Source organism: Apis dorsata, unplaced genomic scaffold (genome assembly GCF_000469605.1).
Source record: "Apis dorsata unplaced genomic scaffold, Apis dorsata 1.3 scaffold_111, whole genome shotgun sequence".
Classification (NCBI taxonomy): domain Eukaryota; kingdom Metazoa; phylum Arthropoda; class Insecta; order Hymenoptera; family Apidae; genus Apis; species Apis dorsata.
Window position 1 is genome coordinate 242,192 of NW_006263406.1, and position 15,694 is coordinate 257,885.

The 15,694-nt window shown below is 35.8% G+C and overlaps 2 protein-coding genes and 1 long non-coding RNA gene across 4 annotated transcripts in view; 2 read left to right on the plus strand and 1 right to left on the minus strand.

Annotated features, from left to right (window-relative positions):
* LOC102676546 (ubiquitin-conjugating enzyme E2 R2) overlaps positions 1-6,770 on the minus strand; it is a 13,906-nt gene extending 7,136 nt beyond the window's left edge. Inside the window, exons 1-2 of one of the 2 annotated variants that reach the window (XM_006612366.2) lie at positions 6,223-6,759; positions 1,396-1,482 (exon numbers count right to left, since the gene is read on the minus strand). In XM_006612366.2, coding sequence (XP_006612429.1) covers positions 1,396-1,482; positions 6,223-6,396 — 261 coding nt within the window. In that variant the 5' untranslated portion in view covers positions 6,397-6,759. Of the gene's footprint in view, positions 1-1,395; positions 1,483-6,222 lie in introns of both variants that reach the window. The other variant, XM_006612367.2, reaches the window with a different exon arrangement.
* Positions 3,833-6,189, plus strand: LOC102676411. Its single transcript, XR_421248.2, has 2 exons — positions 3,833-5,239; positions 5,625-6,189. It is a non-coding gene; the product is annotated as an uncharacterized LOC102676411 (long non-coding RNA).
* Positions 6,771-7,435: 665 nt separating the features above from the next.
* LOC102676770 (microsomal glutathione S-transferase 1-like) lies at positions 7,436-8,336 on the plus strand. Its single transcript, XM_006612368.1, has 2 exons — positions 7,436-7,785; positions 7,901-8,336. Exons 1-2 carry the CDS (start codon positions 7,660-7,662, stop codon positions 8,222-8,224), a joined length of 450 nt encoding a protein of 149 aa, XP_006612431.1. The 5' UTR covers positions 7,436-7,659; the 3' UTR covers positions 8,225-8,336.
* The last annotated feature ends 7,358 nt before the right edge of the window (positions 8,337-15,694 follow it).

Sequence of the window (15,694 nt, forward strand, 5' to 3'; positions counted from 1 at the left end):
GGGAGAGCTATTATTGTCCGCCAGTGTCTCATGTTTACAACGCGTCGTAAGATCCCCCGCGGAGCAAGAAATCTCTCACGCACGTGACTCACGTGGCGAGACGATCGCGGACAAAGAGACTCGGTAGAAAGTCATTCCGCCGTCATTGAACGCATCTACGGGGCTACGTGAAATTTTAGTCCCGGATCTCGAATCGCCCCTCCCGTGTAATTGTACAATTTGTAAATTTTCCATCGAGGGCGGCCTATCTCTGTTTGACAAAAGCCTGATGCGTATTTAAGCGTTGAAAAATATCGTGCTACGTGCAGATATATGCTTCGATTGACCGATAATCGTGGAACACCGATTACAGAGTTCATCGAGGTGGCAGGAAATTCCTGTTGTTATCTATCCATTATATATACGTTAAACAAATTATTTATATTGTTCGTTGTTGCTGCTGCTCTTTGCGAAAAATTATCGCACGAGAGAAAAAAAAAAAAAAAAAAAAAAAAGAAAGAAAGAAAGACAAGCTCGAAACGACGACGGTAGATGGAAGTGCATTGGCCTCTGGTGCGAGAGCACGGAAAGACGTAACGTATGAAAAGTATTCATTGCACGGAAAATAGCGTACGCGAGGCTCGGCTATATATATATTCGCACGATATAACGGGAACGAAACTTTCATCGAGAAGAAGTAACGATACACAGCCATTTATTTTACCATCTTCCTCTTTCTTTTTTTCCTCACGCTATTTATATATCCATCAAAGATCGATCGTTACGAGACGAAATGATATCGGTTGGTGGCTTTCATTCTACGCTTACTCATTTCCAAGAATAAAACAGGAGGCCGGCGTCTCTCTTCGCTCGTATCGGGATCCTTCTCGTAATAATCCATACTCGCTACGTCCATCGGCCATTGTATAATTAATGCACGTTGCTCGACGCATGAAATTTCCGTGCGTTTATTCCCGTTAGCCGCGGCGTGTTCGCCTAGGCTCATCCCTTCCAACAAGTGACTGGACAAGGATATTCAACGAGCTTTGGACGGTCGTTGACTCTTTGCTAGTCGCTTAAGGGTCATACGAAGAACTCGCGAGAGATGCGATTCGAACTCGATGAAACGATTGCAAATATAAAGCGGAACTAGGATACGAAACGATTCCAGAGAATGAAAGATAGATATATATAATTGATAAATAAATGAAAAGAAACGAATCTCGCCTTCGGTCTAAAATTATTACCTATATATATATATTCTTCGAAACGCGGATATTTATAGATCGACTTTGATTCTTCAACAATTCTGAATCCTTCGAAAGGAATATCGAAGAGATAAAAAGGAAATCGAAGGAATTGGACAAAGAAGGAGGAAAAGAGAAACACATAATTCCTTCGATTCAATTTACTCACCTCGTACACGTTCGGGTGCCAAACTTTCGTCATAAACCGAATGCTGGGTGGGCTGTACGGATAATCAGGCGGGAATTTCATGTGTGCCTGGAACATAAAGAAAACAGTGGCGCGGGACGCGCGCGTTAAGAAAGGTGGTGCATTCGAACGGCAATCGATAATCGTTTATGCAAATTATCAAAGGCGGCCCTCGTTCGGCTGGTTCCGGAAATTATTTACAAGTCATTTACGAATTGCTCGCCTCGTCTAGAAAAAGTTGAACGATAAGCAAACACCGGAGGGAAAACTCGATCACGCGAGGGATGAATTTGCCCGGAAAAACAACCGAGAACCGAGGCCTTCGCCAAATTCGATCCGTTTTTGCGCGTCGCATTTAATTAATCTCAACGCCGATCGTTTCCACAAAAATCTTTTTGCAGCACAAAGGAACACAATGAATAGCTTTGTTTAGGTAATAACAGAAACACGGAATAACGGTATCGGTTTCGGACAAATTGACGATCACCTCCTCCCTCCCTGTGTCGCGTCCGGGAGGAGGGACGGTGCGTTCCTCTTTCCCTTTCACGCGCTTGTGATCGGCACAGAAACGAATCCGTTTCGCGCACAGGGTGACAAGGCATAAGGGCCGTCCTTTGCTTGCCAGACTTTCGTCGATGGTTTCGCCGACGGGACGCTATATTGATCGCAACCTGGTCATGGCCCAAATATCCACCTCGTCCTCCGGGATAGAGAGCGTCCTAGAATTAACTTACTTTCCGTCCAGCCTCTGCTCGTATTCCGTTCCATGCTTAATTCTTATCGAATTAATCATCCATATCGAAATTCGCGATCGAATCGAGCCAAGCAAACGCATCCTTCCCATCGTCTCCATCTTCTTTTTTTCATCGACACGCAAATCTTTTCATCGATGCTGGTGACACGTGCCGCGACAGGAGATAAAGCCTTTGACAATTATATTAATCGTCATTCGGGGAGAGGAGGGGGGGAGAGACTCGTTGCTCGAAGGAGCGGACGATTGCGTCGCGCTTTTCAAACGTGACATGGGAAAATCGATCGCGCGGTTATCAGTCGGTAATCTCGCATGACATCGGCGAAAGGTATTCGCGGAATCGAGGACGAGATCGATTATTTATGCAATTACAACGGCCTTATGTTTCCTGAAACGATACGAAAAATAACGCACGTGTGATATTCGACCGAGGGCAAAAATCGAGATTTACATTCGTTTGTATATAGTTACATCGGAGACAATGGAGAAATTGACTATACGGTTAAGGAAAAATATAACTTCGCTCAAATACGTTATGCGAACGGAACAAATAAGCGTTCGATTCTTGAATAATGCAATGCAGTTAACACGTGATAGAAACATATTATACTTGGCAATAATATTATGGAAGGTGAAAAAAAAAAAAAATATTGCACGTAATAGTAATTCATGGACGCGTTTGATGATCAGGAAAATAAAAATATATCATAGCAGAAAATTATATTATGTTATAAAATATTAAAATTATAATATTCGAGAGAAGAAAAGGAAAAAAAAAGCTGAACTTTGACTGTTCGATTTAAATATTCGAAAATTATAATTCGATACAATTCAAATCGAGATGGTGAGAACGGAAATGTTTAAACGAAAGAATTAAGGAGAAAATCAAAGAATCCGGGAATACGGTCTATTTTATCATTATTTCAAAAGATCGTTTGCTCGTTGATTTTTTTTCGTCCTTCGATTCGACTGCACTGCGTGACCTATAAATTTTCTCGACCTATTTCGACCATGAGCATTTGACGGTCACCCCTTAGATGGCACTGCGAGACACGGCCATCGTTGTACGTAAACTTCGCGCCGATTCAGGGAGGATCAAGGACTGACCTAAATCAGAAAGCCAGGTATCATCTCTTTTCTCCTTCCAAAACATATTTGGTCGAACAAGGTCGTTTAATGTTATCCGAAACTCATAACAATTATATTATATGAGAATCTTTTTTCTAGAGTTGAGAAGATCGTTATTGGCACGTAGTAGTTCCGTATTCTTTCCATCCATCGAACTGTTGTTGTCACTGAGCCAAATGTGCAATAACTTTTTAGCTGACGATCGTGTATCGTGCAACTACCGGACGACGCGTATCGCACGTGTCACAAGTCGAGAAGAGGAAACGCGTGGTAACAGGAGACGTGGTGTAAGTAACATTTCGAAATTCTCGTTTGATCGTAAACCTCGTTGACAAATGAAAGAAAAAGCAAAACGAAAATTCGAATATGTAATTAAAAGTGTTTACAACAAGTGTTGTTGTGCGTGAACGGTAAATCGAATGGATACGTGATCTTTTGATATAAATACACGTCACATCGATAACAATAAGAATAATACGGATTTTAAAAATTTCAATCTTCGAAAAACGTTTCGTCATTCCTATTTCCTGAAATTTTGTATTATTCATACCGTTTACATACGAATAGATAAAGGTAACATAGTTGTCTCCATCTTTAGATGCCCGAAATAAACTCTCTATACATTCGCTATCTTGGTTGATTCTCGACTCTTCAAGTTGATTAGTCATCGAGACTTCGCCCAGTTTTTTTCTTTCACTTTTTCTCCCTAGACAACGGGATTATACTTTCACTTGAAAATGCTCCATTAATAATAACTTATCGCGATCAACAATAACGGCGATATTAAGGCGGTTCTAATCGATGGATAAATTGAAAAATAATTCGAGAAGATTAAGCGAAAGGATATATGCATGAGATATGGGAGAGATTTAACGGTTTGGTGGTGAAACGAGAATTGCATATTGATTCGGATAGTAACAGTTTCACAGAGAAGGCATATACATTACGGTCAAGTATCGGGCTCGTACGATGCCCATCTCTCGCCGTGGCGAGGTGAAAGGATTAAATGGGCCAAAATCAGAAGGAAGGAAGGGATCCTCGATTGTAGAAAATGACACGGGCAACGCACAGATACACGTATACCGAGAAGACCCATTTATCGGCGTCCGCCGTGGATGACCTGTTTGCGCGACACGCCGCTTTTCCCTGGAGAGAAAAATCCGGCCTGTTCATCTGAGGCGGAATGGGACTGGGTGAAAGTCGTTCAGGTGATTCGAGGGATGCCGGCCAAAGATAGACACGAGACAATGCTCGATGGCGTTTTATGTAACATGGCAACACACGCTACTCCTCGACTTCATTGGGTCGATCGTAAAACCCCTGAGAAAGAAATACGGTTTGTGATAAACCGTAAGTTATAATTTTCGTTCGGAAAATAATAATGATAATGTGGAAAGCGTGCGTAATTACGATTAGAATTTAACTGGTCGAACGATGAAATATTAAACTTCATTGATTGAGAGGAGTTGCAAGAAATTTAAAATTGGGTTTGAGGTTGAAGCAGTCTTGCAATCGTAAAATGTCGAGTCAGAAGACAATTGTCGATTTAAATGATCGGCAAGATTTTTGTAGTAGACAGCGAGAAATGTCGATTAACAATACTATGTGTGTCGCATTATCGCGATAACCACCTAGCAACAAAGAACACCGTATTACCATGATAATAATATGTGACGACACTGTTTACAATCGAGTCGCATTACGATTACAAAGCGTGAGTTAGAATCTCGTGGAACAGGATTCGAGACACCCACGTAGATGCTGATCACGTGTACGGAACGATACGATTCGCAAATAACGGTGTTGTGCTCGTTGCGACCAGTTATATTGCTGTGGGAAGATAGGTAACGTACGCGTTACGTGAATAAGTGTTCGTAAATTCATAACGAAGCAGAGAGTGGTTTAGAAAGCGGACACGGATTGTACAAAAAACCATATAACTGTACGGTAACGGCAGAATTCATTTTCTATTTGTTAAAAGTAGATTATGAAAATATATAACGATATCGTAGCTACTATTATTTAGAAAAATTTAAAAAAGATCAAACAATTTTTTTTCATTTGAAACTCTCTAAATATCATTGCTTATATATTATATTTTTTTAAATATGGTCATGCGATTGTATAAATTATATGTATCGCATATAATATATCGAGAATCATTTTGGAAAATATTTGTATTTAACAAAAATAATTGCGATATTGCGTCTCGAGATGTATTATCGATTGTGGGATACACGTGTAAAAATCCGATAAGAAGAGCTCTATAAGAAGGGTAAATCAACGTGGAACGCAATCGATCCGACTGCATTGAGTAATCTTTAATTTTCAGATTGCTCAATGTTGGTTGAAAGTCGCTGCTTGACTTATACGTGAAAACATTCATCGCAACGAGCTAGGAAAGATGAACAAATTTACGGCAATAACCATTGCAATGCCTGTTATTAGAGAAATCAAAGGATTAATCGCGACGAACTCATCATCCGCGTTGCTGCTTTTTTGGTCAAGGTAATCGTAATGCTTCGCGTGTTACCATGTAAATTTAATACTACTAATGAATGGTTAAGTTTATGCTATTGTTAAGATTGGCGGGAAAGAAGTTATGGTAAAAATAATATTCTTAAGCAAACAAAAATCGTTAAAAGAAAAGAAATAATAATAACGAAATAGTTATAAATTTAACAAAACAAAGTATATATAATTGCAAATTTTTAATCGTATTTAATAATTGGAATAAAATAAGCTTCTTTGATGAAAAAAAAAAAAATTGAACCTCTTGAACGTAAAAGCAAAAACATAACCAACAAAACGAAAAGTATGTATCCTATTGTAATGTTTACATAGAAAAAAGATAAAAATAAAAGAATTTTTTAACTTGGCCGACTTTACGCATTAAACGAACAAAAGCTAATAATAATTATAATAATTACCTTGAAGTATCCTCCTTGGTAAAGAGTATCCGGGGGCCCGAAGATAGCCACTTCCCACTCAAACATGTTGTCCTCGTTAACGAGTTTCACGCGGAATCCCTCAACGGGTTCCTCTTGAAGACTTTTATATTCAAGGGCAAGTGCCCTCAGAGCGCTACTCGTTGTTTGTGCCATATTTTTTTTCTGGAAGTAGAGTTGCAGTCTGTTCCAGGAAGCGGAACGTCCCAAACCTCCTGAAGTGGTAGCACAGAACACTACAGTCGGACGGACGCCTTTGCGAACACTACTCCTTCTCGTGAGAATCAATTTCCAACGGGTTTTCCAGATAATTTACGGTCTTTACTATAATTTTCTTAGCCGTTTCTCAACGTGTCGTGATTTTTCACTCGCGGCAGGACGTTTTCTATGATGATAGTACGATTCTGCACATCAAATAAACAAAGAAATATGATCAGACTAACAAACTGCGAAGTGCCCCTCCAGTCAACAATATACTATTCCCGATACATGCACCTCTAACAAAACAGCTGACGTACCTTCTGCGTCAGCGTTGCTTCTCGCGCATGCGCTCTATAATATTCCCTATTTGCTAATATACCATCGATACTTATTAAACGAAAATAAATTCTATAACGAATTAATTATTATACTTAAATTGATTCAATAACTTTTCTTTCATGTTATTTCAATTGACGATTAAAAACTTAGATCAATTTAATATTTCATTTAATAAATATCTAGACTTCCTGTTTCCTGATTGGAAAGTATATCTCCAATCACGTGACGTATAAAGAAACGATATATATATATAACCTTGTTGCTTAAATTCTTCTTCTTAAAGAGAATTCTGATTGTACATTTTTACATAAATACTAACAGAAATAACCAATCAGTAAAAAGCATCTTGTATTTAACGTATTTTCATTGGATAATATTGGACAAAAATATGGATCTTATAATTAATGAATTTATAGAATTTATACTATTTATACTATTTATATATACACATACTCACATATATATATGAATTATATTTTGAATTTAATACATATTTAATAAATATAAAGTTATAATAGATTTGAAAGATAAAAAAATATAACAAATATTCAAATATAAAGAAATACACAAATATTTACATAGATTTTTGAAAATATAAATATAATAAAGAATATTCTTGCCCCCTCTTTTTCTCATTATAATCATACACATATTGTATACGCATAAAAATGATTAATGTATGATAATTAATTTTTTTAATCTATCCCTACTCTTATACTTTATAAACACAGTTATATAAATACTTGCAAATTGCAGTATCATTCTATGATTTCAGAAAGCTTTTGCGAAGTTTAACACAATTTGAATACACAACGCGACGACAATATTTATTATTATTCAAATAATTTATTGAATTAAATTACATTGAATAAAATCAAAATGTCTTCAAATACGTTTTTTATGGAAGCAGAAATTTTCAAAATTTTTGCATTTTGGGGTACTATACTTGCTTTAAAATTAATTGCAATGGTTCCATTAACTGCATATTACAGATTTAAAAATAAGGTATGTTTTTCAATAGTTATTTTTTTCAATAGTTTTGCAATAAATGTTTTTACATTTTATATATAGATATAAATATAAATATAAATATAAATGTATATAAAATTTTATATTACAGATATTTTTAAATCCTGAGGATGCTGTAACTCTAAAAGGAGCAAAAGTTGCTACCAATGATCCTGAAATTGAACGTGTACGCAGAGCACATTTAAATGATTTAGAAAACATTCTTATATGGTATATTGTTACATTTATTTGGTTAACTACAAATCCTTCTATATGGTTAGCTTCGCTCTTAATCAGAACCTTTGTAATTGCTAGAATTCTTCACACATTAGTATATGTTATATTTGCAAAACAACCTCACAGAGCAATAATTTTTTTCATAAGCTATGTTACTACTTTATATCAAGCTGTTAATATTTTATTATTTTACATGTAATTTCAATAATTTTTCTTTATTAAGAAACATATTCAAACATCTATTTTCATTTTTATATTACATATTCTATTTTTTGTAGTATTATTGTTAATAAAAGTATATTAAAAAATTATAATACTTAAATTATTCAAAACTTATATGAAAAATCTAGAAATAATAAAAAAATTATAATATTTATTTTAATAAAAAATATTTTCATCTTATATAATAATATAAAAAAACTTATAGCTACAGTAACATAAATATAACATACATAATGCATTTATATTTTATATGCATATAATCTAAATTATTTTATTATATATATATATATATATAAGCACTATGTGTTTATATGTTTGTTATATTTATTAGTCTTATAAAAAATTTTCAAATTCTATCTTTTGATAATTTGTACTTTGTCTCATTTGATAAAATTATACAAAATTTATTTTTAAAGAATTTAAAATATAAAATAGAATAAAAAATTGTATTATAATATAATAAAAATTTGACCTTTCTTACAAATAACTTATCAATACAGACATTAGTCGAAGAAGATATCTTTGAACAAAGTTCATTTTAATATTTCATTTAATAATTAACGTTGATACGTTATGTATTTTATGAGTAAAAGTAAGCTTATTTTTTAGAAAAATATAATATGATCTTCAAATCTAACTTTGAAATTCTTTTTAAAAAAATATTATTTTAATTTTATTATAATATTTTAATTTTAATTTTAATTTAATTATAATCTTTATGATTATAATAATAACAATTATAATATAATATAGGAAATACCAAAATCAAGCTAGATTTTAATTCAATAATTATAATTTTATAGATTTACTTTTATAAGTAAATATAAAACAATGTTTTTTTTAAATTTTTGCAATTATATTTCTTTGTCATCTCATTATTACTTTATGTATTATCATAATGATATTATATAAAAGGTATTAATGGTTGGAAGTATATATTTATAAACAAATAGTAATAGATGTATTTGTATACATTTTCTTTGCAAAATCAAGAATATTTACTATTTAAATATTAACAAAAATTATCCATAAAATAAATTTATTTATAATTAAAAAGATATTGATATAATTGAACTCTTGATATAAATTATAATATTATTAATATTATTAATATTAAAATTTTAATTATCACTTTCTTTTTCTCTAATCATTATATATATGTTTAAAATAAATATATATAAATAAATAAATATAAATTTAAAGTATACAATTGTTTTTATATTTATGCAATAAATAGAATGATTGAAATATGAACTCACCATATTTTCTACGGTTATCGATAATATTTTAGCAAAAATTATTTTCTATAATCCGAATATTGCCGCGTATAATTTACAGAATAGAAACATATTGCGCGTGTACAAAGATTGTTATGCGCGGTTGTTATGACGACGCTACTTCGACGCCAATGGGCGCGGGAACGTCAGACGTCGCGATGTATCTGTGAGGTGCGAACCGCCGTCGGTGCAACGGCGTTTCGCCGTTACCGAATGTGTGCCAAACATTCGTTCAATTTCGTTGGATAACAATGCGTTGTTGTTTGAAATTGTATCTCTTCAGCCGATTAGCGTCAACATCGCGATTTGGCAATGATCGAACAACCACTGTCATCTTTCTACGAGACGTTGATCGATACATTATATAGAAACGTCGCTAGAATGGTGTAACTGAAGGTAAGTGCCGATTTAATCTTTCAAATTTTTTGAAACTTTCTTATAATATTTACGACAAAATATATGTATATATGCGATATATATATTTGAAAGTGAAAGAAAAGATAAAACATTGATATTTTTTTATAATTTATTGTACTTTTTTCTTATAATCATTTTTTAAAACAAATTAATTGAAATGTTTAATAATTTAATCTAAAATACAAAATATAGAAAAAAATGTAATATTAAATTAAGAATATAAAATAAATTTTTTTTTCTTTTTATTTGATAAAAGTATGGATGTAAAAAGTATATATAAAACGTAAAATAAATTTTTACAGCCTATTTTTTTTAAATTTCATCCAAAAGTATAAAAAAAGTTTTTTTCTATAGATATTTATTCGAGCGTGAACAAAAATTACTTTTCAACGATTAAAATTGAAAATTTTATATCTAGGTACCGTCGGTAACATTTTCATAGCACTAATCATGATCGTTGACAGCGGTGTAATAAAGGTTGCCGTTTTGCAGGTGCAGCGCGTATTATCCGATTTTCTCATAAGCGTAGAGCGTTTCCTTTGACACCATAACGTTCAATGAGATATCGATCAATCGCTATAACGCGATTAATTATTATTTATTAGAAAAGGTACATAAGCTAAGGGATTAAATTTATTATTCGTATATAAAGCGATAAATTTAGCACATATATAGTACACCCTCGATTATATTGTACTACGAACAGCGATAGTACATTAATGCGACAATTGCCATTGATTTTTCATCGCATTTACTCCTACCTACCATTCATTACCATTCCAACCGTATGTGGATCGCGATATAGCCCGTTCTTTCACTACCGTGTTCACGTACCTTCTATTGTTTCATCAATACTCACTCTGGTAACCACATCTGCAGCGCTAAAAAGATGTACACGTACTGTATATCCTCGTAGATATTTTCTCGCATAAGTACGATCCTCGTTTATCCCGATCAAATTCTATACACAAGCGAGATAGGCCTCGCGATTCCACGCGATATACATAGAATCAACGGACGGATGTCTCGTCGAAAAATTTATTAATATCAAACATTAACACAAGTTAATTGAATTAATCCACGCGAGGTGCGCATGCTATAGTACGTGTACGTACGAGCGTATTGACCCCTATCTCCCCTAAGTTCTCGAGCTAAGAGATCTCGGTTTGTACGTGCCTGTGGCCAGCTCCGCCGTGCTCTGCACGCGGTTATCGATATTCACGACTATTTGTCACGTGGTTTCGTCTTACGCCGCGGACGAAATTGCATTGCCTCGTATCGGCTGTCGCGCGCTCGACCCGCGCCCGGCCATGATTCAATTCCTGCCAGAATTAATATCAAGTTCGTAATTACATTTCCATTGATATCACGGGTGACTATCCTTTCGCGAATTCTCCATCGAAATCTCTGTGTCTTCGTACGGATATTTCAACGAGTAGATTAATCAACAATCCTGCCATACTTTTCGATTCGCCATTGTTCAATCTGTTTTTTTTTCAACGTGCCCCCCTCCTCCGCGATATCATCTTTTCGCTCGATCGTCTGCAACGATCGTTTCGAATTGGGTCTGGGCAGACCAGTTTCTCAAGTACAGAAGAAGAAGAAGAAGAAGAGAAAGATGATTAATTTCGTCGCCTATACGGGGGCGATCTTACTTGTATAACTTTGGATTGACAACCGCTGTGCGACTTGGTTATAATTTAGTGTCATGGTCGTATACGGAGAAACGCGATCTCTCGTCTTACTTACGTACTCCACTCTGACTCGGTTGTTGCCAACACTCACCGATATTCATCGCTACGTATTTAAGGATCGTTGGCGGACACTATAACCCTATGAGCAAGCCGTACGAAACGGTGCATGACATCACCGGGTCGCAAATGCATTCGTCGTATCATCCCCCTACTACACATCGCCCATCGAAATTCGCATGCCCCCTTATGGATCCCGTTTGCCTCGAATCTCGCGATTTCGAGAATTCGCTTTTTCTTTTTTTCTCACCCGGATTGGAGATCTCGATCAAATTTCCTTTAACGTAAATCAATGGAGCCAAAACCTATTGGTCCTCGCTATCCTTATTCATAACCGTGGGATTAAAAGCGATCATTTTTTTTTTATGATATTCGGCTCGAATATCGCTAATAAAATTTTTCATTATAAGAGCGGAAAGTGGCGGTTTAAACGTCCTCCCTTTCCTTCTTTTTTTAATGGAATTTCGTTTCGCTCGGCTTAATATCACGTTACATTACATTACAATCTCACGTTCGCCTCGTTTTATTATCACATCGCTCTATTACATCGTGATTCTTTCTTTTCACGATGCTCTTCCCTCGACTCTCGACTCGTTAAAATATCTCCTCGAACAATTGTTTTCCCCTTTGATGGGAGCGTGGATTCGATAAATAATAGATGAACGCTCGGTATAAAGACATCGATGCGCGGGCATAGAATTTATTAGCGAACGAAAATCGCTAGGTTCCATCAACGACCGGAATGGAACGAATGGAACGTATTTTACGCATTCAACGGAAACCATGCATGACCGACTCGTTTCGCTTTGCGCGAAACACGTCGATGGGAACTCGGGCTCGTCGCAAAGCTTGTCACGATACGATACCGTCCATCAAAGCTAGCTTCACGAGCGAGGGGAAACACACGTATCTAACACGCGGCAGAGATAGGCTTAAGATCGGATTAAGGATAGACGAAGCGGGTGGAAGAGGGGGGAGAGAGGGGAGCGTTGTTTCGCTCGAGAAGAGGGGAAGGGGTGGGTTTTAATTATCCACGAGTGCATTATTTTGCGGGAGGGCCGATACGTAAAGATCCGGAGGGCGATAGGTACGGCGAAGGGGTCGATGCAGAGGTCAGAGTACGTCGCTTCGTCTTAGAAGACGGAATTACAAAAGTTTCCCTTTTAACGTTAATTAATAAAGGGAACCGTGCGGCGCACCGTGCTTCATTATAGCGCGATCCATTATAAAAGGAGGCAGCCGAGGCCGAGTCTTTCAAGTTGGCCAAGCTTTCGATTCCCCCGAGAGGGGAGGAGACGGGAAGAGGAGAGGAGAAGGATAGCCTGATTTACGGGAGGCGGCTCACTTTTTCCTCGCGTATACTTAACCCTGTTAACCATAAAGATCGACGTATGCCCGTGAGAAACGATCGATCGCGTAACCTGCTCGAAAACGCTTCGATCGCCGCTTCGGAATTCGATCGCGGCCTTCTTCGTAAACGGATGCACGCTTCGGATTAAGAAATCGAACTCGTTTCGAGTCGGTCTTTCGTTTCTACGATTTTCAACGTAGCGTATGTCTCCGTATAAATCGTGCGTCGATCGGTTAACGATTTAATTAACAGATGACAGAAATCGAATTCGTTTCCACCGATCTTTCGATTTCTCGATTTTCAACCACGTATTTTTATGTAAATCGTGCATCGATCGGTTAAGTATCGAAGTAATCGAATTCGTTTTCACCGTTTTTTCTACGATTTTTCATGTATCTCCATAAATGGTGCATCGATCGGTTTACGTGTTAATTAGTCGACGAAGTTTTGGAGAAATCGAATTCGTTTCCACCGATTTTTTATTTCTACGATTTTCAACCACGTATTTTTATGTAAATCGTGCATCGATCGGTTAAGTATCGAAGTAATCGAATTCGTTTTCACCGATTTTTCTACGATTTTTCATGTATCTCCATAAATTGTGCATCGATCGGTTAACGATTTAATTAGTCGACGAAGTTTTGAAGAAATCGAATTCGTTTCCACCGATTTTTTATTTCTACGATTTTCAACCACGTATTTTTATATAAATCGTGTATCGATTGATTAAGTATCGAAGTAATTCGTTTTTACCGATTTTTCTACGATTTTTCACGTATCTCCATAAATTGTGCATGGATCGGTTAACGATTTAATTAGTCGATGAAGTTTTGAAGAAATCGAATTTGTTTCCACCGATTTTTCTTTTCTACGATTTTCAACCATGTATTTTCAAATAAATTCTCCATCGATTAGTTAACGATTTAATTAACAGATGATAGAAATCGAATTCGTTTCCACCGATTTTTCTTTTCTACGATTTTCAACCTTGTATTTTTTTTATATAAACTGTCCATCAATCGGTTTTGAATTTCGGAGAAATCGAATTCGTTTCCATCGATTTTTTTTTTCTACGATTTTCGATTATCTCCGTATATCGATCGGTTAACGATTTAATCAGCTGATGAGCTTTTGAATTTTTAAGAAATCGAATTCGTTTCCACCGATCTTTCGATTTCTCGATTTTCAAACACGTATTTTTATGTAAATCGTGCATCGATCGGTTAAGTATCGAAGTAATCGAATTCGTTTTCACCGATTTTTCTTTTCTATGATTTTCACCCACGTATCTTCATAAATCGTGCATCGATCGGTTAAGTATCGAAGTAATCGAATTCGTTTTCACCGATTTTTCTACGATTTTTCATGTATCTCCATAAATTNATGCATCGATTGGTTAACGATTTAAATAGTCGATGAAGTTTTGAAGAAATTGAATTTGTTGCCACCGATCTTTCGTTTCTGCGATATTCAACCACGTATTTTTATGTAAATCGTGTATCGATCGGTTAAGTTTCGAAGAAATCGAACTCGTTTTCACCGATTTTTCTTTTCTATGATTTTCAACCACGTATCTTCATAAATCGTGCATCGATCGGTTAAATTTTGAATTTCGAAGAAATGAAATTTGTTTCCACCGATCTTTCGTTTTTCCGATTTTCAATCGTGTATTTTTATATAAATCGTGCATCGATCGGTTAAGTTTTGAATTCGTTTCCACCGATTTTTCATTTCTACGATTTTTCATATATCTCTATAAATAGTGCATCGATCGGTTAACGATTTAATTAGTCGATAAGTTTTGAAGAAATCGAATTTGTTTCCACCGATTTTTCTTTTTTATGATTTTCAACCACGTATTTTTATAAATTGCGCATCGATCGAATTAAGTTTTGAATTTCGAAGAAATTCGTTTCCACCGATTTTTCATTTCTACGATTTTTCATATATCTCCATAAATTGTGCATCGATCGGTTAACGATTTAACTAGTCGATGACAGTTTTGAATTTCTAAGAAATCGAATTCGTTTCCACCGATCTTTCGTTTCTACGTATCTCCATAAATTGTGCATCGTTCGGTTGACGAGTCGATTTAATTAGCCGATGACAGTTTTGATATTAAAACGAACAGGAAAGTCAATCATCCGTGCGTGAATGAGCGAACGTTTGAGAATAATGAGTCACAGTTTGATGGAAGCATGGAAGAATGGAAGCATTGGAGGAAGACGCAAACACGTCTTCTTTCAATGGCGTTCGTTCTTATGTCGAGGATCGTTGTATATAAACGGTGTATTGTGGTTGTGTGGTCGGTTCCCCCTTGGATGACGCGTTCGACTGGTTCGCCTACGGATTTCAGCGCATTCGCCAAATAGGGAGCACCAAAGTTGATTTCGCTACCCACGACACTTCTTTTTTTCTTTTTCTTTCACGGGAAATGCGGCGGGACCAGGCGTGGTACTTTCGCTCCATAATCCGAAATCGATCGGGATCGATCGTTCGCTCACGCGCAAAAATCGCGAGATGGAAAATTCCTGGGAATCGAATATATTTCCTTATTGCCGCGGGCATAAGTCATCCGATTGTTTCGAACCGAATATTAAAAATAACTTCGATTCGTAGATCGATGCGAAATTGTTTTTTTTTTTTTTTTT

Bases quoted from the DNA above. Each gene is read 5' to 3' on its own strand.
- LOC102676770 (XM_006612368.1), top strand. From the start codon at position 7,660: ATGTCTTCAAATACGTTTTTTATGGAAGCAGAAATTTTCAAAATTTTT. The intron at 7,786-7,900 runs GTATGTTTTTCA...TTTATATTACAG, and splicing joins ATTACAGATTTAAAAATAAG to ATATTTTTAAATCCTGAGGA.